This window comes from Argiope bruennichi, chromosome X2, assembly GCF_947563725.1.
Source record: "Argiope bruennichi chromosome X2, qqArgBrue1.1, whole genome shotgun sequence".
NCBI classification, from domain to species: domain Eukaryota; kingdom Metazoa; phylum Arthropoda; class Arachnida; order Araneae; family Araneidae; genus Argiope; species Argiope bruennichi.
Window position 1 is genome coordinate 117,650,806 of NC_079163.1, and position 23,522 is coordinate 117,674,327.

General features: G+C 29.0%; 1 protein-coding gene across 2 annotated transcripts in view; it reads left to right on the forward strand.

Moving 5' to 3' along the window:
• LOC129960780 (uncharacterized) overlaps positions 1 to 19,542 on the forward strand; it is a 46,499-nt gene extending 26,957 nt beyond the window's left edge. Inside the window, exons 1-2 of one of the 2 annotated variants that reach the window (XM_056074419.1) lie at positions 5,549 to 5,681; positions 18,706 to 19,542. In XM_056074419.1, coding sequence (XP_055930394.1) covers positions 18,768 to 19,319 — 552 coding nt within the window. In that variant the 5' untranslated portion in view covers positions 5,549 to 5,681; positions 18,706 to 18,767 and the 3' untranslated portion in view covers positions 19,320 to 19,542. Of the gene's footprint in view, positions 1 to 5,548; positions 5,682 to 18,705 lie in introns of those variants that run through there. The other variant, XM_056074418.1, reaches the window with a different exon arrangement.
• The last annotated feature ends 3,980 nt before the right edge of the window (positions 19,543 to 23,522 follow it).

Consider the following 23,522-nt stretch of genomic DNA (forward strand, 5'->3'; position numbering starts at 1 on the left):
AGAAATCAAAAATGCATGCTCGATCTCCTTCCTTTTCTATATTAAAAATCTAAATAATAAACACGCTATATTGTGTGAGTGCGCTAGACAATCGATAATATAACATTCCACCTGGTTATTTAGATTTTTTAAAAATATTTAAAAAAACTGCGAGAACGGTCTGTTCGAAACTTTTTCACATACTATATAATAAAAGTCTTATCGCCCCTCCCCCGCATTAAATTATGGGTATTATGCAAGGCCACAAATGTCCGCGAACAATAGTTACGAAATATAGATCTTTCACATAAATGTAGCCTTTTTTTTTATTGAATTTATAGTGCGAACATTTATTTTTGGCACATTTCTTCCTGAAAAAAAACAAAATATCGATATAAACCAAAATATTCGATATGAAACTACTGTTATAGTCATTAGATCATTAACCGAATTTCATTGATTTCGGTCATTGCATTTATGAGTTTTGGTGCTTTCACGAATGTGAAAACACCGATCGATAGACGGTCATCCCTGTGACATATTCGGTTAAAATTTGATAAGAATCCATATTTTAGATGCTAAACCTGTGCATCAAATTTTTTTCGATCTAGCTCTTTATGTTTCGAAGTTTTCGAGTTTACTTGTAATAGAATATCCAAATAGATGTTCTTTGAATGGATTTCGTTCAAAATTTAATAGAAATCTACAAATTTGGTCAGTAATCCATATACCAAATTTCATCCATCTAGCTTAAAACTATTTTGCCTTATCATGTTCCCAGACAGACATAATGCAAAAAATGTGTTTTTTCGAACTCAAGGAAATCGGAAAAGTGAAAATTCGTCAAATCTCGATGTCGATTTTTTTTTTTTTTTTTTTTTTTTTTTTTTTGAGGATTGTAGTACTGTCTCTGTGCTTCATATAAGAGAAAGTAAAATTCTTAAACTCCACATTTGTTTTCAAATATGTAAACCCACTAAACAGTATCTTTTACATTTTGAAAGAAATTCCGCCAGTGACAAGTTCCCTTTCCTGATGGAAAAATCTCCAGAATGGAAAACATTTAAAAAGTTCAGTTTTAGTAAAATAAGGATTAACAGAAAATAATTGTTATAAACAATACTATTTATTGTCCTCCATGGCTCTTTAAATGAAAAGTTCAGGAAACTCATTCAAAGATTTAATTTTTTGGCTTCTAAACAAAGTTTAACCATTTCCATAAATAAATGGAAAATAGCATTAATCTAAAATGTTAATCGAAAGAAAAATAATCTAAATGAAAGTAAAACAAATATCTCGCCATTTTTCATCTTATGAAACATTTACTTAACATTTCCTTACTTATTATCACATCGAAATCACGTTCCTCCAAATATAGCAAATTTGGGATAAAGTACAGAGCATTAATATTTTACCAATTCCACATTTAAACTGAAAGTTATCAATTCAAAATGTTAATAGGATGAACGATAATTGAAGTGAAAATAAAAAGTAGAAATCTTTTTTAAAGGGATTTACATAAACGAAATTTTTTTATTCGGTTTTTCATTCTTAATAAAGTACCTATATGTTATTTTAAGAAAAAGGAAATTTAAAAAATTAATTAAGAAAATAGATTTAATCATGAAAACTGAAAACGAATGCAAGCGATATGCATTTTCATGACAATGAGTTTTATAAATGCTATATAAGCAGTTCAAACTATTATTTTTTATAGCCGTCCCTCGATCGTGTTTATTTGATATAAAGATAAAATATCCGCTGTTATTCAGAAAAATGAAAGAAACTCGAAACTTTCATATTTAGAAAATCGAAAAAATTCGAGATATATCGAAACCGAATCTTTGCAAAGAAAAGAAAGGAAAAGATTTATAATTTGAATAGCAAATTCCCTTGAGATACGCAAGAAATATTTCCATTACAAACAAGATTTGATATTTTTACTTGAATTTCACTTTTCTTCGTTTTTTGAATACAACATATGTAATATTAGATAAACATAGGCATCTTATCTGTCTTTTTATTCGTGATATTTTGAAAGTGAATTATTGAAAAGAAAGGTATCAGCTATTTATTCGAAAAATGTCATCTTCTTATTTAGTTTAAATTTAATCGCTCTAGTGCACGATTTCATCCTCTGATCCTGTGTTTCATTTTTCATGTAATTCCGATTTCGGCCAAGGGTTATTTGAAAAAAGTTATAAAATATTAATAGCTTTGTCTTTATAATATTAAATATCAAATTATTTGTTTTTGATATACAATATTAAATCAAATTAATATTTGAAAAATTTAAATAACAATATAAAATTACTTAATTAATTTCTGAAATTTCTTAACTTAAATTTCAAAGAATAATTGCTATTTCTATTTATTTATTTATTTTACCAACCTTTCCATTTTGATTAGATTTTATTATCGTATTTTACTCATAATAAAATTAATTTTCTATATTTAATATTAAAGATGACGACGAGGTCATTGAATTCAATTGAAATAAAGGTGTCATAGCATCACAGTTAAATGAAAAACCTAATTACTTATGTTATCTAATATTTAAAAGGATATTAATCTATTCTATTATATGACAGGGTGAAATTTTTCTATAACAAAATGCTCTTAAATTAATAATTTTCTACATTTAATATGAAACGATGACAGGGTTATTAAAATCATATCAGACTTTTATAGCATGAAGATCATATGAAAAATTCAGTTAAATATGTTATCGGTTTAACAAGATGTTTTCATTTGCCTGATATTACTATGCTTATTTCCACTATGCAAAATGCTATACGAACTCTATAAATAAATTGGTATAATTTGTTTCAAGCTTATTAGTAAACATTAACTGATTCGACTGATTCAATAATTCACGATAATTCAAGAAAACTGGGGATTATTAGAATAAATTTAAAATGAAAAAAGACAGCGTTTTTCTTCAGTTAAAGCAAATTTTAATAAATTTAAAAATAGTTATTAAAAAAAACATTTTCATTGTTGGGCCGAAAGATAGAATTTTTTTTTATGATTTAAAGATATTTTCAACTTTTTAATCCTTTATTTATACTTAATTAATATAAGTATTATGTAATTTTATAATCAACCTTTACTCCAATTTACTACCAGGTGGTGCCAAAGTTAATTAATCAAACTTTGATTAAATAAACTGATTAACTTATAAATGAATTATAAAATTACGTAAATGTAATTTTGCCTTCTAAAATAAATAATTTTACAAAATTTTAAACCAAGTCAAGTTAAACCAGCGAGTGCTGTCTCCTCGAAACTTTCTCGTATTCTCTCCTATTAAAATCGTAACCCCCCTCCCGGCATAAAAATATAGACTTTCGGTAAGACAACAAATTCCTTGTCATCGCATTAACGAACAATAGTTACGAAATATAGATCTTGGGTGAGAATATAACATTTTTACTTAATCTATAGTGCGAATATGTCTTTTGAATGTAGAATTCTAGTCACAAAGTAACATACAAAATTTCATTTCTTTAAATTATTCCGTTTATGAGTTATTGGGTTTACATGTATGCGAACCAACAAATGGTCGGTCCTTTGGTTCAAATTTTGATAAGAATCTATATTTTAGATATTAAAAGCTCAGTACCGAATTTATTTACCCCGCCCTTTGCACCTTTTTGACAATTTCGTTTATAATTACTTAAGGAAAACTAATAAAGTTCAATATGTACTTATTTTTTATTAATGTATATAACTGTATCTCTTCGAAATATTTTGTTTTTCCTAAATATCATCTTTTAATATTATAGTGTGTGGTTATTGTTAAAGACATAAAAATATAAAAATTTGTCTCTTATCTTGATACTTTGATGCTCAGAAATAAGAAGAAAAAAGAGTATTTAGTTCTTTCCTTAGTTTGAGCTTTAATCGTGAATTTTGTTAAAATTCATAAATCACTTTGCAGATTTTAATGTCAAAGACATTAATAAACGGAATTGATAGTCTAATATAATAAATATTTCTGTAGAATGGTTTCCCCTTTCAGTCTTAAGTATTTTTAGGTCACATCTATTTTTATACGTAAAAAATTGATCATTAAATATCATTAAAATATATTTCCAAGATCCTAAGAACATCCTTTTCATAAATTCAAGCAATAAAATTAGATGAAATCAATACAAAAGTAACATATGGAGTTATTAAACTATCTTTTAAAAAGCAAAGAAAGAAGGGTTTTTTCCTTTGAGATAAAAAATGAAGTCTGAAAAAGCAAATATTTAGTGGCTACATTAACATTATGATTATATTTTGAAATATAAAATAGTTTTACTTTTCTGGTGCGATAATTATTTTTTAAATTATATTCTTGAAATAAACACTTTTGAGAGAGAAAGGATATTGAAAGGAACAATGAGAAAGGATATTTTTCGTTCTTCGTTAAAATGCTGAAATTGATTAAAATGTTTTTTTTCACATTCAGTTGTTATCTGTGAATCAGATGCAATATGCATAGTGTATAGGTAACAACAAATCTGCTATTTCGGGAAACGCACAACTATGACCAAGTGCTAAAGTCCTAACTTAGTAGCTAGAGGAGCTTGAGTGCGACTTTGGGTTCTTCAGAACTGTGAAATTTGTCCGGATCTGAAGACTCAAATACTGTATTGTTGTAGGGTAGATATGAGACAATTCAGATACCTATCTGAGTTCTTTTTGTTTATTCACCCTAGTTACTAATTTAAAGATTCAATAGTATAAAGACGGTGAACAGAGATTGTGAGGGAAATACAGATGCCTTGAGTGCCTTTTTTCCCTATGATCTGGGGTTTAGAGTATCTTGTCTAAAATACACCATACTTCGCTAAGTAGAAACACAAATATTCGTTCACTTATTCGAAATTACAAAACTGATTTAAAATTACAATTTCTTACTTGAAATTAAATCATCCAAACACGTTTTAAATAATTTTTGTAAAATATATAATATGGAAACACCAAAAAGGATTTGTACATTCTAATTTATTATTGACTAATGATAAACTATTATGTTTGCGTGTAAAGCATCATTCTTTTACAAAACTCTTTTATTTAGGTGTTTTTGTGAGAAATTTTCAAAAACTTCAGGAATGACTTTCGAAACTTCAAACATTTGAAGAAATGGTTCATAAAATTTGAAACTAAACTATTAGCAATATCTTGAATTATGTTGTATGAAATCAGAAAATTACACATGAAATTAAAAATTCATTTGAGTTTAAATTTCAATTGTTCTTTTACAAGTAATATTCTAGCACTCAACTAGACAACACATAACAAGCTGCTTCCCTAAGACACAAGCTTCTTCCTCGCCACAATTCGATTCATAAACGTCAATGAAAATTATTTCCAAAAAAATTTCTAAAATTAAAGAATATAACAAATAAAACTGAAGAAGAACGTCTGACGATAATGTATTCTCGAGAAGCAGTTCACTCGAGGCCACTAGAGATTGATGAAGTGTACACGCCAAAGAAACAGAGCGATTGTTTGAAATTTGACTAACCACGAGTCCCCAATATACGGCATCGAGCCAAGTCGCATGATATAGGAACAAGTCTCTAAGAGGTGTCATGGAAACAAAGCATTAGTGTATTTCTGTCACTGTTTAAAATCGCATGTGATGAGTAGGCGAAAATGCTCCAGCCTCCATCATTTCAGCTAGATGAGCCGTAGATGAGAACTGGGTGAGTCATAAATATAATATTATGTTCTGAGACCACTTGCTCTGCCTACGCCACTGCGAAGTATATCGCCTAAAAGGATTCATATCAGGAAGTTGACTAAATTAAAAGTAGAGTATCCAAGTGCTGGTTTATCATTTCAAGTTGGTTTTAAATAATATTTATTTCAACTATATTCATTCAGTGAAAATAATTCCATTAGAATATTCCAAAAGTATAAAGTATCTTTTATTATTGTTTCGATACGAAACATTTTTTTGGTGAATCAATTGTTCTTTCTACACAGTAAACATTATAATTAGTTCATCCTTACTATACATCAAAAATTATGTTGTGGAAGAATAATTTTCTCTTCTTTTTTTTACAGCTCCAAGCAGAACCCTCTTAAATCTAGAATGCAAATGAGAAATCTTGATTAGTTCACTCGGTCGAAGTAAAATTCCACTATTTCATATAAAGGGTGGTTAAATAGTGGATTTTTATAATATGAGTATGTTTTTAATTCATTTGTGAGAGATCCGTTAGATTTTTTTTCTAGAAAGCAAGAATTTAGAGTCGTTACTGAATGCCTTTTATCTACTGAACCTGTTTTTGAAAGAAAAGTTGAATCGGCTAACAAATTAACGGACGCGTCCACACAAATTACGAGACAAAACTCGAGTTCCAGACTAATTAATACTGAAGATATTTAGAATGATTATATGGAGATCCTAATGAGAATTTATTGGATGATCTAGATAGATATTTTTTATCAAAATGGAAGCTATTTATCCTCAGGTGGAGAAATGTAATTTATTAATGCTGATGACTGTGGCTAAACCAGTCCTGAATTGAGCCAAAAATTAACGCTTTCCACGAGAATTCGGATATTTGAAATTACTAAATCTATCAATCTGGCGAAAGAATTATTAAATATTGGTTTCGCATTATGCAATTATTTTTATTTTGATAGCCTCGCAATTTTTTTCACGAGCTTGTTGTTTCACAAACCATTTGATCAATTGATTTCAGGTATGAGTCAAATTGAATCTAAGGGAGAAGTTAAAAGTTCCAAAAGTTGTCAATATATTTTTTTACCAAACTGGTTGAAATATACAAAATATAAATTATCATTTTGATTAATTTCATTTTGCACAAATGGTGTAAGTGTAGATAGGAGTCAAATTGGCTTTAAGGGCCAAAGAATGTTAATAAAATATTGCTTCATATTATGAGCTGCGTTATCGTCAATGGTTCGATTATTTATTTATTTATTTGAGTTGCAGAATATCTGATGTTTCTAGCATAAACACAAGCAAAGTTATTTAAGACCCGCCCAAAAAAGAAATTAGAAATAATCAGAGCCTGTCCACGTGAAAGAAAAACTGATCAGCATTCAACTATTTGGATCCTTTTATTTCATCTACAGTTTTACATTATGGGTTCTTCAACATCAAAATTTATTATGTTATAAACAAATAAAAGAGAAGGCAGAATTATAAATTTGTGATTGATTATTTTAAATGCATCATGAATTACAGATCACTTAATGAATAAAGAGAATTTAAATTACATTACAAAATAAAATAACCTTTTTATTTAACTAGATTATCACTACATAAAAATATAATAAAAATTACACACAAATCTAAATAAATCATTTGAAAGAATTTTCAAGCAGGGAGCATTCTTTATAAAGTTAATTTATTTTCAATCTCAAGTAGAAATAAGCCAAAGATGGACTTGTCTGTTTATAAATATATCTCATTTTTTTTTCAGTAATGGGTAATTATACGAAAAAAAGGTTTTTTTTTTACCTGATTCTGTATGTTAAATTCATGACAATATCCAGAGTGGTCCTTTCATATCATTTGGCCGCTACTGTAAAATGAATTTGAATACAAATGCGAATTTTTTTTCCTTTGAAAAATTTGAATTTCGACCTTTTATATCTATATTCCTTTCTTCACAAGTTTATCTTACAATAGAAGAACCGAATTCAAAATATTCTATAATGTCATGATGCATAATCAAACTCAAAATTCTCAAACAATGAACTATCAAACAAGGATAATCAGATAATTTTCTCATTTATTTTTTAAATTTCATCATTTTTATGTTTTGGAGTAAGTAATTTAAGTAAGCTGCATTTATAATGTCCTTGTTATTTTATCTCTCTATTTATTATTCGAGTGTTTATATTAGTTATTTCTATTATGTATGAAAAGCATAGCTTTGAAATAATCTCCCTATTTAAATGTGTATTGATAATGTAGAGTAAACTTGGATTTTAGAAAGAAATTGTACGCATAATTCAGGAGTTTTGTGAAAGTTTTTCAGAGAATAATTTATAATCACAGTTAACAATGATCAGCTTCTTATGAATCTTGAACTATGAAACAACATTCCATTTCTTTGGCATAGTAACACTGCTGTACTAATCTAGAAGCTGATACAATAGTGTTACTTTGTCTCTCTCTATTTTTAATGAATCTATAATAACAGGAAACTATATATATTTGACTTCATTGTCAATGTAGAATAAAGATCCTTTAGATCTAGAGATAGCACAAAATATTTTTTTTCGGTTTTCTAGAAATATTGTTTAGTATAATTAGCTTACTTTTTAATTTAATCGGACGCGTACTTGAAAGAGGGATTTCAGAATTTCGTGAATTTTTCTCTAGTGTCTTCTGGTGGCAATTAATTAACGTACCTGTTACATCTTTACATATTTGAACGATGAGAAATATGAACGTGTATCTTTTTAGAAAGATTTTTCAAGAATTTCAGGTATTTTGAATTTTAATAAATGGTCTTCATAGAAATCCATACTGTTGTTGTTACTTATGGCACTTTACAAGCCCGCTGAGAGATTTGTTATGTGATGTAAGGCAAACGAGCATCTCTTGTTTTTTCAGTAGCGCCAACTATGGCTAACAGTACGACTTAGATACTTCATGCGTCACATTCGCTTGCACAGCCCCTTTTTGCAGGGGTTCACATTCACACATCTCACAGAGAGAAAACAGAAGAACAAACAGGCACGAACCGAGACTCGAGCCAAGTACGCCCAGATCACAGTGAAGACGCGATAGAAATGAATATAAGTAAAATATAAGAACATCTAAAAGCATGGAGTTTTATTGAAAACTTAAATGTTTGCCAGTTATAGAGATGCTCGTTATCCATATAGGCAAATTTCGAATTTTTTTTTTTAATAAAAGTTTTAAATAATATTTCTTTTTAGTTCATCGTCATATGTAGAGAGAAAATAAGAAAAATCATTTGTCTGGCGAAACACACTTTCAACTCTTATATTGCACATAGGAAAATAAATAAACTATTGATTACACCAAAGAATCCGTTTATTACAATAGCAAACAAGGATTTATCATATTTAATAAATTATTAATATATAATCATTAGAGTACATGTCCACCATATTTAATAAACAATAAATGTACATTAGTGCGCATCTTCAATTTGTACGCAAATTTTCAACGCTAGGTCTTTCAAAAGTTAATCTTACGAAACATGAAATGCTAACTAAATCATTTCTTTCTTTTCATGAACGAATATTAGAAGAGAAAAGAGTTTATTTCTGTTCACATTGTTTTAATGCGATGGTATGTACAATAATCGTGTAGGAGAAAATAGCGAACACGTTAATTTTTTAAGCAAAGAATTTAATTTAATTTAATAAAAACTTTTGCTGAAAAAGAAATGATTGAAGACATTAATTTTTTAAGCAAAGAAATGAATGTTCTCTAATTGATTTTTAATCATTTCCTGGCCTTAGCATGATTCTAATGAAGTGGATGGAGAAAATTCCTTTGAATGGCACAGTTAGAAAGTGGCGATTTTACTTAATGCAAATTTATCTGCCCTTTCTATTTTTCTCCCATACAAAGATTGGAAGCTTAAAATGTAAAATATCTGTACAAAAATGAAATTCAACTTCGAATTTTTTTTCATTGTTTGCTCTATTTTCTTTAACACATTTTGTTCTATGTTTGTACACAATTTTCATATATATAATTAACTAGAAAACGTTACTGATTTCAGTAAATATTTAAATATGCACAGAAGAAATTTTGAATAAATATTCATAATATATTTGTGTAAAATCGCAATCTATCAAATTATGGGTTTGGTTTAGAAAAAGTAAATAAATAAAGTAAAAACTATAAACCTTTTTTTAAAACTGTTTTTGGAAAAATAAAACTATTTAAACTAAAAATTTAAGGCAATTCGATAATACGGTTTTTGTTTATTCCACTTTTTATAATAAGAACGATGCAATTAATGTTATATAAAGGTTACTGAAGTATCAAACTCATAGTCTTTTTGAGAAAAGAGTAAAACTGGCAGGACATTTTGTCAATCGAAACCTTTCCCAATACATTACATAAATAAATCATGGTAAATAAATTATCACATTAATTGTTTGTGTAGCAAAGATTTTGCATAAAAACAGCATTAGCAAATGTTAATAAATTTTCTCAAAATGCTTAAGACCGCTTTTTTTCAAAATGCTTATGGCCATTGTTCTTTTCGTATTTATATCAAGTGGAAGAAAAAGATAAAAAAGCAAATGAAAAATGCGAAAAAGAAAGCATTTGATGATATGGCAGATAAAAGGTTTAGGAGCTCTCAGAAAGACAGAAAGTTGGAAATCACGAAAGCTTTTAATACAATTTCCGTTCCACGCACCTCGAGTCGTTGAAATTTTCTTGTTATAATACGTTGGATTGTTTTTTCCGATGGAAGTTCCAAGTTAAATAGACAGCACAGATATTTATTTCCATTAAGGTTATATCTCAAAGTTGTAAGTAATCTTGATAAATAGGATCGTAATGTAACTATTCTACAAGAAAACATCCTTGATTTGATTACTATGAAGCTTATTAAATGTCATAAAATTGTGGGAGGATATAAACGCTTTTAACTTCATTTCACTTCGATGACATCACTAAATTATTTGAAAGAGCTTTCATTTTACCTCCTTTATAATGGGCAAGTCAAAAGATCTTAATCTTTAACGGCGAGTAAGCAAAAAGAATATCGTTTACTCAGGAATATGTATCCCAAACGCGATAGTAAAAGTAATTTTCATACAGAAACATGAGAAAAGAAACGTAACGATATGCTTTGTGACAATAAAGTAACGATAAAAAAACATCATAGGATATATTGGCGAAAGTCTACAAAACATGAACTCCGGAAACAATTCTTGAAACACCTGAAATATCAGAAATAGTCCTCCTGTATTTTCCTTTAAATCTAACAAACTAAACCAGGAATATCCGACAGATTATTTTTTCTAGCCGTGTTGGCAGCATGTATGGCTAAAACAAAGAATCTTTCACAATGCTCTCCGAAACAATAATTGTTGAAATGTTGATATGCAACATATTGGCCCTGTTGCTTGCTGTTTCCAGATCCCTACATTTGCTAGTTATGCATATTCACCACATTACACCTTGAAAAGTTAATTTTATTCATGAAACAAACCCAAACAGTAATATCAGCTTTCATTAACTGTATGTTGCTTCACAGACAGATAGACGTCATTATAATCACATGTTCTTATTTAAAAACGGCTCCTTTCTATTTCTTGCATATTGAATCAGAAGTCTAGAAATCAAGAATATAATCACCTCTACCCACCACTAGCTCCATATGCTCCTTTACACTTATCAGGCAAACTCACGGTTAATAACAGCATCATTCACGAAATCCTTGAAAAGAAATGTATGGCCATACGAAAGAACAAAGTGCAATGACAGTCACTGCACATTATTACTAATACCTATCTATAATAGAATCTGTGTCCGTTATCTTGTTAGGATCGATTCAGAAAGGTGCATATGGCCCAACAAGCGTCACATTTTAAAATATACATAAAAAAATTAATTACCTAAAATCAAAATGTTAAATCTAATATATAATAATGAATTTTTGCTTGTTCGTATTTTATACGCTGTCGTATTGTTCATCCGATTGCAACAAAACTTTGCCAACTTATTGCTTGCACTTGCGCGAAGGTTATAGGCATAGTACAATTATTGTATCTAATATCTAAAAATGAATTTTTGTTTGTTCGTATTTATGCGCTGCCATAGCGTTCGTCCGATTGCGATAAAACTGCCAACTTATTGCTTGCCCCTGAGCAAAAGTTATATTCTAAAATTGATAATTGACAAAAGACAAACAGTAAACGGCATTTGTCATTCGGAGTTAATCGCACATATATCAAACAAAATTAAATTATTACGATTGATGCCAATCAATATAAGTGAAATGAAATCGAAAATATTTAGTAAAAGCGATAACTTTTTTCTTTTCATTAATGAATAGTCATCTACACAAGATCTTGTCATTCAGCGTGCACAATATTTTGTCTACGGCATGATGCGTCTATTATTCAGAGTTTATATCACACATACAAAATATAATTATTATTATCGATGCCGATCAAGTTAAGTTATACATAATGGAAATTTTCCAGTGCAAACAGTAATTTTTCTATTTATTCAGTGAATCGATAAACAATAATTCAGTTATACAAGCGTACATCATGTTGATTGGTTCGACAAAAAATATGTCTCCCAAACGCTCGTCACTTAATAGATAAATCTACCAGAGCAGCACGTAGAAATAAGCAGATTCGAGCTTCTCAAACAAACGAGGAACGACAATCGAGTGATAAAGAAGATCGTTTACGAATTGCAAATTCATGTGCTTCAAAATCTCAAGATCAACATGCGGCAAGAATCGAAAGACAACATTTATATGCTACCTGATCACGCTCATCAGAATCAAAAGACCAATATAGTCAAAGAAGAATATAGTTAAGAATAGTCAAAGAACTATTCTTAACGGAAAATTGATTGGAGATGTGCTCATTCCACGCATTCCCATCATTCCCACCGACACGCCTTTTGATTTCAAACGACTACAGTTCCCCAATCGATTTGCATTCTCGATGACTATCAAGAAGGCGCCAGGTCAATCACTTCAAGTTTGCGGATTGAACCTAGAAAATCCCTGTTTTTCTCATGGCCAGTTGTATGTTGGAGTTCACTAGTCGGACAGCCAAGAAATTTATTTGTTTTTGCTGAAGACGAAAAAGCAAAAAATATTGTCAACTCTAAAGCACTTGAATAATAAAGTAAAAAAAAAAAAAGAATAAATATTATCTATACTTCTCCTTTATATATCATTAAATTTCAATGAATGTATTCATTGTCGATAAGAAAATAAATATCATACTTTCTATCATTCCTAATTAAACAACAACATCACCATTGTCATATTTGGATAAACAGTCCAGGGTGGGCCAGTGCCTTCCTCTAAATTCTGTTCCACCGCATTCTATTTTTGACGTGCTCCAGTTTCTTTCCTAGATAGCTAGGAAGTCTGTCTGCACTGACTCCATCCATATCATTTTGAGTCTACCCCTTTTCCTAATTGTTTGAGGTTTATGTAAAAGAATTTTTTTAAATGGAATCATCATCCATTCTAAATATATAAGCCGCCCAGTTCATCCGATTTATTTTATGAATTTTATAATATCTGGCTCTCTATAGATTTTATATACCTCAAAGTTATATCTTCTTCTGCAATTAAACAGCATAGCTATTTTAAATTTCAAACTTTATTTCCAAAATTATTTTTTCTGCGGCTGCAATGCGCCGATTACCAGCTAATCTAATATATAAAAATGAATGTTTGTTTCTTTGTAATTTATGCGCTGCCGTACTATTTATCCAATGTTCATAAAACTTTACCAACTTATTGCTTGTACTTGCACGAAGGCTATAGGCATAGTACAATTATTATATCTAATACATAAAATGAATTTTTGTTTGTTCGTATTTTTTGCGCTGCCGTACCATTCATCTGATGGCATTAAAACTTGCCAAAATCTTGCTATGAACCTAGAATATCCATATTTTTCACATGGTCAGTTGCATGTTGGATGCTGAGGAGTCGGACAGCCACTAAAATTTATTTGCTTTTGACGAAAATGGTGAAACAAACAAATATTGTCTAACCTAAAGTATACTTGGATAATAAGGTAAAATGATCCAAGTATACTTATATATTATTTACACTTCTTTTTTATATATCAGTCAGTTTCATTGAATATATTCATTGTGGACAAGAAAATAAATATCATTCTTTCTATCATTCCTAATTAAACAAGATAGCTGTTTCAATTTCAAATGATATTTCCAAAATTATGAAAGCAGCAATATGTGGCAGCAACGAGCTGGGTACCAGCTAGTCCCTTATAAAAATGTAGTTTACCAATCCCTATGCCAATCTAATGCTCAAATTTGTTTCTACCTACACTCTGACAGTGCCAATTACACCTTTGCCAATTTCTGTCAGCTTATTGTTGGGTAAATGGGAAATTTAAAAAAAATTAAACTAATGTTAGAGATTTACATACAGCTTTGAATAAATATTTTAAGTAGATAAATTATAACCTAAATGGAATAACAATTTTAAAAATACAATTATAATAACAAAAAGCTATTTTAATTTCTAAGGAATATTACAAGAGTATGTTTAATGCTGCGACATTAAATAGTCAAAATCAGTCTCCATTTTTATATGTTTATGTCTACAATCCATGGGTTTCACAGTATCGAAACAATTTTTTAAGGAATGACATTTCGAAATAACATCAAGCTTCACTAAAGATTTTTGTTTCTTCTGCTCTTGAAGATATCAAATAGTTTTCTGTAAACGATAATTCTGATAAGAATTTCTAATTCTGGCCTCAATTCTATATCGTTTGGGAAACTATCAGTTTTCTGCGATAAGCTGTCCTCATCATAAATATAATTTAAAAATAGACTTTTTATCACGAAGTAAAGTTAAATTTAAAAGTGCATCTATTCTATGACTAAACAAAACTTAAAAAATAGATTTTTTTTATCACTAAAAATGTAAAAATAGATTTATTATCACATTTCTCAAGAACTATAGTTGAAAATAAATGAAAAATCATAGTTTTCACCATCGATGATTATCGATAAAATATTTTCTCGCCGATAATAGATTTTAAAGAAAATTTATGTTTTTGCAAAACTGCTAAACAATTGATTAAATTACTAAAACTAAAAAATTCTTAATTAAACTTTAATTAACCTTTCCAAGCTGGAAATTAAAGAGATGAACAAAGTTTCCAAACTAAAACTTTGTTCAGCATTATTACTTCAGTAATTACAAGATATTCAAGACAAATACGAAAAATAATTGTTTTCTAAGAAAGAATCTTTTAACTAATTAATAAAATATATAATTAATTGCACAGATATCGGCATCACGCTCATTTCAAATAAAAAAAAGAGCAAAGCATTCCTCAAACACCTATTAATTTAATGCCACATTTTAATATCAAATCAACTATTATTGTATAACATTGATTGTTTTCTGATCTCTTTCTTTGTTTCATTTTTTAAGAATTTTTTTTATGGAATAAGAATATTGGTTTATATAGTTTTTAATAATAAATAATTGTTTTATATTCAATCAAAAATCTAGAAAAACAAGATATGGAAGGAGAAATTCAAAATTTTCCTTTTAAACGTCAAAATATGAATAAAAATTATTGAAATTAATGTAAATTTTAAGATAGCATTTAAAAATCCCCTATAATACAATTTCTTTTTTTATAAATACCGTAAAGCATCGTTTATACGTCTTTCAAAGTAATGACATATAAATGAAGAAACGTGAAATCGAATTTTTCATAAGCAATTTTTATTATTACAAATTATTATTACTAAGACCAATTCAATTAAAAATTACAATTTGGATATATTTAAACTAATACTTATTAATTATTATTAATTGATTGTATTGAAAACAATAATTAAATTTTAAAATTTATCATAAAAAAATAATAGTGACCTCATTACATATCTTTTGTACGAATTGTGTATTTCTTAATTCATATTATTTATGTGCATGCAATTAAGAGTTTAATTTAAAAAAGTCTTTATTCATCGTTACACATGTTGATAGACTTTGAGCTTTATGTACAACATTCTGAATCGAATTAAATTCATTGAATGTTTTTTCAGCAGTGTTTTGACAAATAAAATAGTTCTGAATTTTTCAGTGCAGCCCATTGCGTCTTTAATTTTCACATACTCCCTTATTGCTTAAATTAACATTATATAATTAGTATTTTAGTAATTCCTAATTATAAATCATTCAAATTGATAATCATCACAATTCACTCCGCGATAGTTTTCTCAGATGTCAGAAAATTCCATTCTTTTTCAATACCGAAAAGGACGTATAGCCAAAGTTTTGCATTCTTTGCGTCATATAAATGCACAATATTATCAGTTTAATGGTTTTGAATGAATCGAGACGTATAATGAAACGACGTATAAATGTGATACGTATAAACGATGTTGTACGGTGCGTAATAATATTAATGTTTCATGTATTACGATGCACTTATTCACATGAACAAAACTTTTCTCATTTATTTATTGTCTAGTTTTTTTATTTGTTAAGAGATATTTTACTATTTTCATTAATGAATTACCTAAATAATAAAGAGTACTAATTATAAATTACAACTATTATATGTTTTCTCATATATCACCCCCCCCAAAAAAAAACAAGTGAATTATAAAAATCAGCCGTAATTTCTGTACTTCCCAAGCTATCAACGTAATTATTTAGGCTTAAAGCAAATAGCTTGTTTAAGAACTTTTATTTTGCATTAAAATTTTTGTATTTGAAAATTGGATTAAATTGCATCATGTATGTAATAAATTTTTGTATTAAAGCTTCATGAACTGTAATAGGTATTGCAACTCAACTGTGCAATTGTGCATATAATTTAGCGATTTATTGGAAATATTCTTAGAATTTAGTCACATTTATCAATTATCTACATGCGAGAAAATAAGTTATTATAGAAAATTTTCTTATTAATTCCATATCAGTTCCTGATAATTTTAAATTTATTTCTGCATCAGGGAACAAACGCCTTGCACTATTGCCATAGTTTATTTCCACCTTTCTAATTTAGGGATGTTTAACACTAATTCTGCATCGTTAAGAAAATCTTTATCGTATTAAAAACGAAATCATTATATAAATTGCCATCTACTATTGTTTCGTTGAATTCAAACTTATATTTTTACTACAGCTATGCATTCTACAATAACTTTCATCAGGGCTCTTTTATTTTTTTCACTTGCACATTTTTAAATTCATGAATTCATGTAAAACTTCATTCTTGGATTCTTTCACAAATCTAAACCTTATAGGTTCGCATATGAAGTCGGAGATGGTTTAAAAGTCTGACAAATAATCAATTTTTGTGAATCTTTACGAGTATAAAACTGAATGGGTATAAATGAAATTATTTAAATTTAAGAAGACGTCTTCTAAATTAAAGTCAGAGGATATTTGCTTATATATCTACTGACTACCACTTTCATTACATCTCCTAATAAAGACAGTTACCAATTACTTTATACTTATTATTAAGACAATTACCATTACTTTATTTTTACTTTATAATTATTTGATTCTTACAGACGCATTCTAACTTTATTTTATATTAAATTTTTTTTCACAATTGAATTCACAATGGCTTCCTATTTAATTTTGGACTAACTCTTTTGTTATACTGTAGGAATCAGAATGAAAGTACTTCTTTTTAACAGCTATATTAACTTAAATTGGACAAGGATTGGCACCTTTTGAAAAAGCTCTCGCGCGCAAGCAAATACTGTTTCATGGTTAATTTCAAAATTCGTAAGTTTCAGAGTTTCTTCAGAAGAATATTAGAACATGTTTTTCTCCCGCGATTTTTTAAAATACCCACTTTACTTTGCTGGCTGTTTCGGGGTCCCATCTCATTCACAGCATCTCTTTGACAGCCTGAATTTCACTTGAGTGGCATATTGAATCCAGAGAATTATCTAATTATCTGAATTCAACAAGAGGGTTTATTTTTTCTTAATTTTATAGTCCTGGCGCTAGTTATGCGAAGTGATTTGGAACTGCCACCATATTTCGTAAAATGTCTCAATAATCACTTTGCTTCCTTTCAGATTTCATTATTCATTATATATTTTTTGTCTCGTTGAAGTTTGAAAAGTCAAACGTCTTTGTTTTGTGTTTATCGAAAAACAGGAAGATTTTTTTTCTTGTGATTTTGTTATCTATAGCTTCCGAGCAATGTACTGTATGTATACTGTGCTCTATCTGTATTGTATATCTACTCTGTATGTATACTGTGCTTTTAACATACTCTATGAATTATTTCTCAGAATATTTATTTCACTGATGAATTGTATATATATATATTTCTTAGGGTAACTTTTGAGAAGAACTAATCGAAAGACTGAAAGAAAGTCAAATTCTGATTTAAGTAGAGCTTAGCTTTGTTTTTGCATCTTAAGTATGCTAAATTCTGTTTCGTATTTGTCTCAAAGATTAGTGATATATTATTCAACCTCAGATTTAACTTTAAAATGTATGCAGAAATGATGCAGTCCAAAATAATGAATACTTTTTCTAAGAAATTCAATCTTTTATAAATAATATTTTTTGCATTTTCTTGGAAAATAATTCTTCTAATGAAGATAAAATGATATATAATACTTAAAAAAATACCTTCTTTCTTATTAACAAAGTTTCAAATACTTGCTTTTTTATATTAACAAAAAAATTAGTATAAGCTAAAAACAGATTCTTAAAAATAATGGTTTATAAAAGAAGGCGTATGTTCAATAAATCTGAACATATGAAAAACAACGTAGCTGAAACTATTCAGTTAATGTGTAATAGGGGAAAAACCAAATAATTAGCTTCAAATTTCTGATATTTCGTCTCTGCTATTTAGATATTTATTTGAACTATGATTGTAAATTATTTTATGATGTAAGACTTTTTAGTTTTGGTTTTCTATCTGAGTGATCTGAACCACTGTGCATCGCTTGTAAAATAGCTCTCTCTACAGTGATTTTTTCTTTTTTCTTTCTTCTTTCAGCCTTCGTGATCCAGCCATCTTCATATTCTCTGAAAGATCTAGAGAATTCTGAGGGCAGTAAAATGAACATGGAAGAATTCAATGCCCTGGATGATTTGAGTGGAATGATTCAAGATAGTCCGCTACTAGATGATGAAGATCCATTCCTGAACGATGATTATCACTCACTTCAAATCAACAACAAGAAGTCCAATTCCAAACCTAAGTATGATCCTGCATGGAAATTCATGGGCTTGGGAAAAAGACCTCATTCTCATAGGAAAGAGATTTCGACTTACGATTCTTCTCACCAGTACGACCAGTCGGAATCTTACGAGAGTATGGTCCCTAAGGGCATTGATTATTCGTTGGTTAAAAATCCAGAAGAGAAGGCCAATCCTTTATTGACATTCTCCACACTTATCAACTTTGAAATTGTCAATGCCATTAGGGATGGAATCGCTGAGGCCACAAAGAAAGCGATGAAAAACTCGGAAGGTTCACCTGTCTCTAAATTCTATTCGGATGTAGATCATGGCTCTGAGAGGTTGAGAAATCCGGCCGGCATGTATGGCGGACGACAAAAAGCAATGTATGATCCTGGATGGATGCTTACTGGACTTGGAAGAAGATAATCATGAGCTTAAAATATTATTTATTGCTTTTTTTCACTTTGGTTTTAATTAATGCCATTCGATAACAAAATTCGGCATTAAAATGAATTACTCAGGAATAATTTCAGATTTTTGTAACTGTAAGTTCGTTGCAAATAAGGAGCCTATCCATGTATTTAATAAAATGAATGCCGTCATGATTTACGGTTATTTATAAATACATTTGGAGAGCATGAATAAAATCAATGAGAACCAAGTCTTTTTTTATTATATTGTGATTTTAATTAATTTTTAGCCTTATTTATTGTTTCAATGAATGTGGAAAACAAATTTTTATTGATTTTCAAAAATAGTATATGTTTATCATTCAAGGAATTATGAAGTAGAACCAAAGACTAGATGATTTTATTAGACAACTATCAAAGGAAAGGGTAGAAAAGGAATAATTTCTAGATCTAAGGACAAAAGTTTGTATATCTGACAGTAAAAGAGTGAGCAATATTTTTAAGAGTGATGCAAGTGTAATTTTTTTGAAACAGATCATTTCACAGAATATTTATCTTAAAGGACACAATTTCTATAATTCAGTTTACACAAAAGATGTAATCGGGAAAAAATTACACAGGAAATGAGTTAAATAATTTCTATCGATGCTTCATTCTGCTGATAAATGTACACAATAACTTTTATCTATTCTTACTATGTAACAACAAGAACTACAGTTGAAAACTCTTAGATTTTATTGCTTTTTTCTATAAATTTGCAAATCAAAAATGGAATTTCATTGTTACTAAACAGCATCGTGTTATAGTTATCTTAAAAAAATTTTCATGCACCCATTGAATACAATTTAATGTTTATATTTCGAATTTCCTGACTAGCATATAACTTTATATTATTATTGCTAAACTTCTTAATACAGAATTTTTCATCTCTTTTCTTATTTTTAAATTAAACAAAAACTAATAAAGGTCACTTCGAAACTGAAAAGATGTTAAGGTTCCCTCAGTCTCAAATATTGATCCTAGGTTCAGTTTCTTTACTTGAAATCAAGAAGCTCATCAATAACATTAGTAATATAATTTTTGGGGCGGATATATAGGAGGTAAATGATGGTTAAATAAATAAAGAAATTATTAATTTAATTATGGGTAAAAATTATTAATTAAGAATTTTATTAATAGCTTAACAGTATATTTCATTAAAATATGTTTTGAGTTACATATATTGACCTAATTGTGAATTGACATTTTATTTATACGAAGCTCAATAAATCCATTTTTTAAGGAATGCAAAAAAATTTCTAGAAATAAATAGAAAGTGCAAAAAAAATTAGAAGTTCCGAATAAAATAACTGGAATAGATTCTTTAACATCATTAAACCAATTAAGAAAGTCTTGATTTGGGTTAGTTTGTAAGATATTTCCAAATAAATGCATTAAATTAATTTCTAATAATTTATCACTAAATAATGGCGCCAGGTATGGTAATCGGGAACAAATTCTGAAAGCGTTGCCATTTCCTTCAATTTAAAATGCCATTATGCAATGCAGAAGAGGACTAGGGTCAATTAGGGTAATGGGGAAAGAATTTTGTATACTTGGTCACTTTCTTCGATTTTATACAATCATATGAGATGGAAAATAGCCCTATAATTTATGTGAGTGTATAATCACGTTCTGAAGGATTCTTCTTCTTTTTAAATGATGTATTTTATCCAAAATTAATTTATTAATCAACCAGTTCCAGTTGCAGTGTTTATCAATATCCTAGCATATTACCAAACAACCCAGAGATTCTAGAATAAATGGGAACACCTGTTTTGGCTTCTGACTACAATAACAAACTGATTTGAAGAGAATATATTGGAAATGATAAGAAATTACTACTCATTGTCACAAAATTTACTATCACAATTATTGTTAATTATCACAAAAATTGTCACAAGTTTTGTTGATTAATCCCCAAATACCCAAAGTACTGTTTTTCAATGAAAAATATATTCTATTTCATGGATAAAATAGCATTCGTATATAAACTATCATAACTTTCTAATACAGTGGGAGCCGCATGTAGTTATCACTTTGATCAGTGTATCCAAAATACTTTAAATAAAATTCAATTCTATAAATACACAGTTATAGACCTGTATTTTTATAGACCTGTATAGACCACACAACGTCATTTGTAGTATTCATGCATTTTAATCAGGAACAGAAAATTCGATGCAATATACAGGATTGAAAAATATTGGCACATATTTATTTATTTTTTTCTTCCTTAAAAATTTAGCGGCATAGTTGAGTTATCAAATATTCGTTGTAACTGCCTTTCATATTAGTAATGTACAGCAAAAGATTCAACACGATATTGGATTGATCTTAAAGATCCAAGAGCAAGCAGAGTTCAGTGGGCTGATAGTGGTTTATTTTCTGGCTTCTCTTCAACGTTCGCCCTTTTCGTTCATTTCTACGATTCCTCTGTGCAAGACAAATGGTTTCTTCGGTAAATTTTTTAGTTATCTCCCAATTTACGCCAACGCTTGAATCAGGCTTCATAATCTTCTTCAGAAAGATCTTCCGACTTTTCAATGAATCAGCATCATCCTCTGCATTGATCTTAATAAAAACTTCAAGCCGAATTGCCTGGACATCGAAACTGATCATAACAAGCGAATTAATGGTCACTAGAACCGGAAAATTTTCTTTGTATTTAGATGCTGGAGAATTATTACTCGCTATTTAGATCAGTAAAGCCAATGATCTTTACATCTGTGATCACTACAAGCGGCGACTATTGCATCTTCAATTTTAGGAATTCATAACTATTCTATCCCCAATTCCCTCGAAAAACTTAAGGGAAATGAACTTTTGTAAAAACAGGGTTGACTGAATTTTATGAGTCTCGAGAAAATATATCTAAGACTTAGAAACGCACTTTAAATGAGTAGGGACTAGTAGCTCAGTTTAGTAGTAGAAAGTACAACTGTCACTTCAAGTAGGACAATCAATATAAATTTAATTAATTTTTCTCTGGCATTACACTACCTGAAAAAGTCTAACTAAGCGAAATGATCAGGTATAATAACAAACATGTCACATTCAGTTGATCCCTGTCAATTTCATCCATCCCTCAAACTTGAAAATCCTCCCTCATCCTCCTATCCATCCCTCAAATTTGTTGAATAGATTATTTGAGATAACTTACTTCCTCCATCTACACAACCTCCAATTCTTATTGAAGAGAAACAAAATCATCATGTTCAAATTTGCCTTCAGCATCACATTTTTTTCTTCTTCGACGTCAATTTTCTTGTTTTATTCCATAACTGACATCAAACAGCATCGAATCGTTATTAATAATCAACTTTAATTCATGAAAGGTAATATGTATGGAAACTACAAGATAGATTCTTTAAAACAGGCAGTGTTTAATTTGACATGAAATAATAAGAATTATTAACGAGACAGGACCATACAGCGTTTCTAGATTAAATCACTTCTTATTACATAATAAATTATTCAAAATGCATAAAAAATAAAGTTTTAATTGCATTAAAAGCTTGTTACTCATTGCCCCACAATGAAAACTAAGAACACATACTTTTTCTCATAGGAAAGTCTGGAAATGAAAATTGAATCTTACTAGTAACTATTATATCCTGCAGATCCAAGAAATATATAATTTAGCAATCTACCTTTTGTTTAACCGGTGTAAAGAAAGAAAAATGAAACTCTCAAAAGTTTTGGTTTAATTTTTTACATAATTACAACTTAAGTGAACAAACGCTTTAAGATATCATCACAAAAGGCAGAGTGTTTTCCTTTTGTCTTTAAAATGTTTTCACCAAAGCACAGTTTTTCCATTTCAATAAAGGTCTCACTAGTGCATGCTATAATCACTGTTCCCAATTACCTCACCTAGCCAATTTGTTTGCTTTTCCCTGTGTAGGTACTGGTACTGTGTAACATTTGATGCCTTTTAATCAAAAAAAGACCTGATAAGAAAAGGAAAAAAATGCCTGCTCTATAGTGAAACAGTGCGAATTCTATCAGAAACATTTATCACGTATTTCCTCACGAATTAAAATATGTAACACCTAGTGATAATCAGGAAACTGCATCATTATTAATGTCACTACTTCATAAAAATTGATGATTTGTTCTGTGCTCCTTATTTTGCCATTCGCCGGAAATTAAGACCCGCGAATTCCAAAGAAATGAC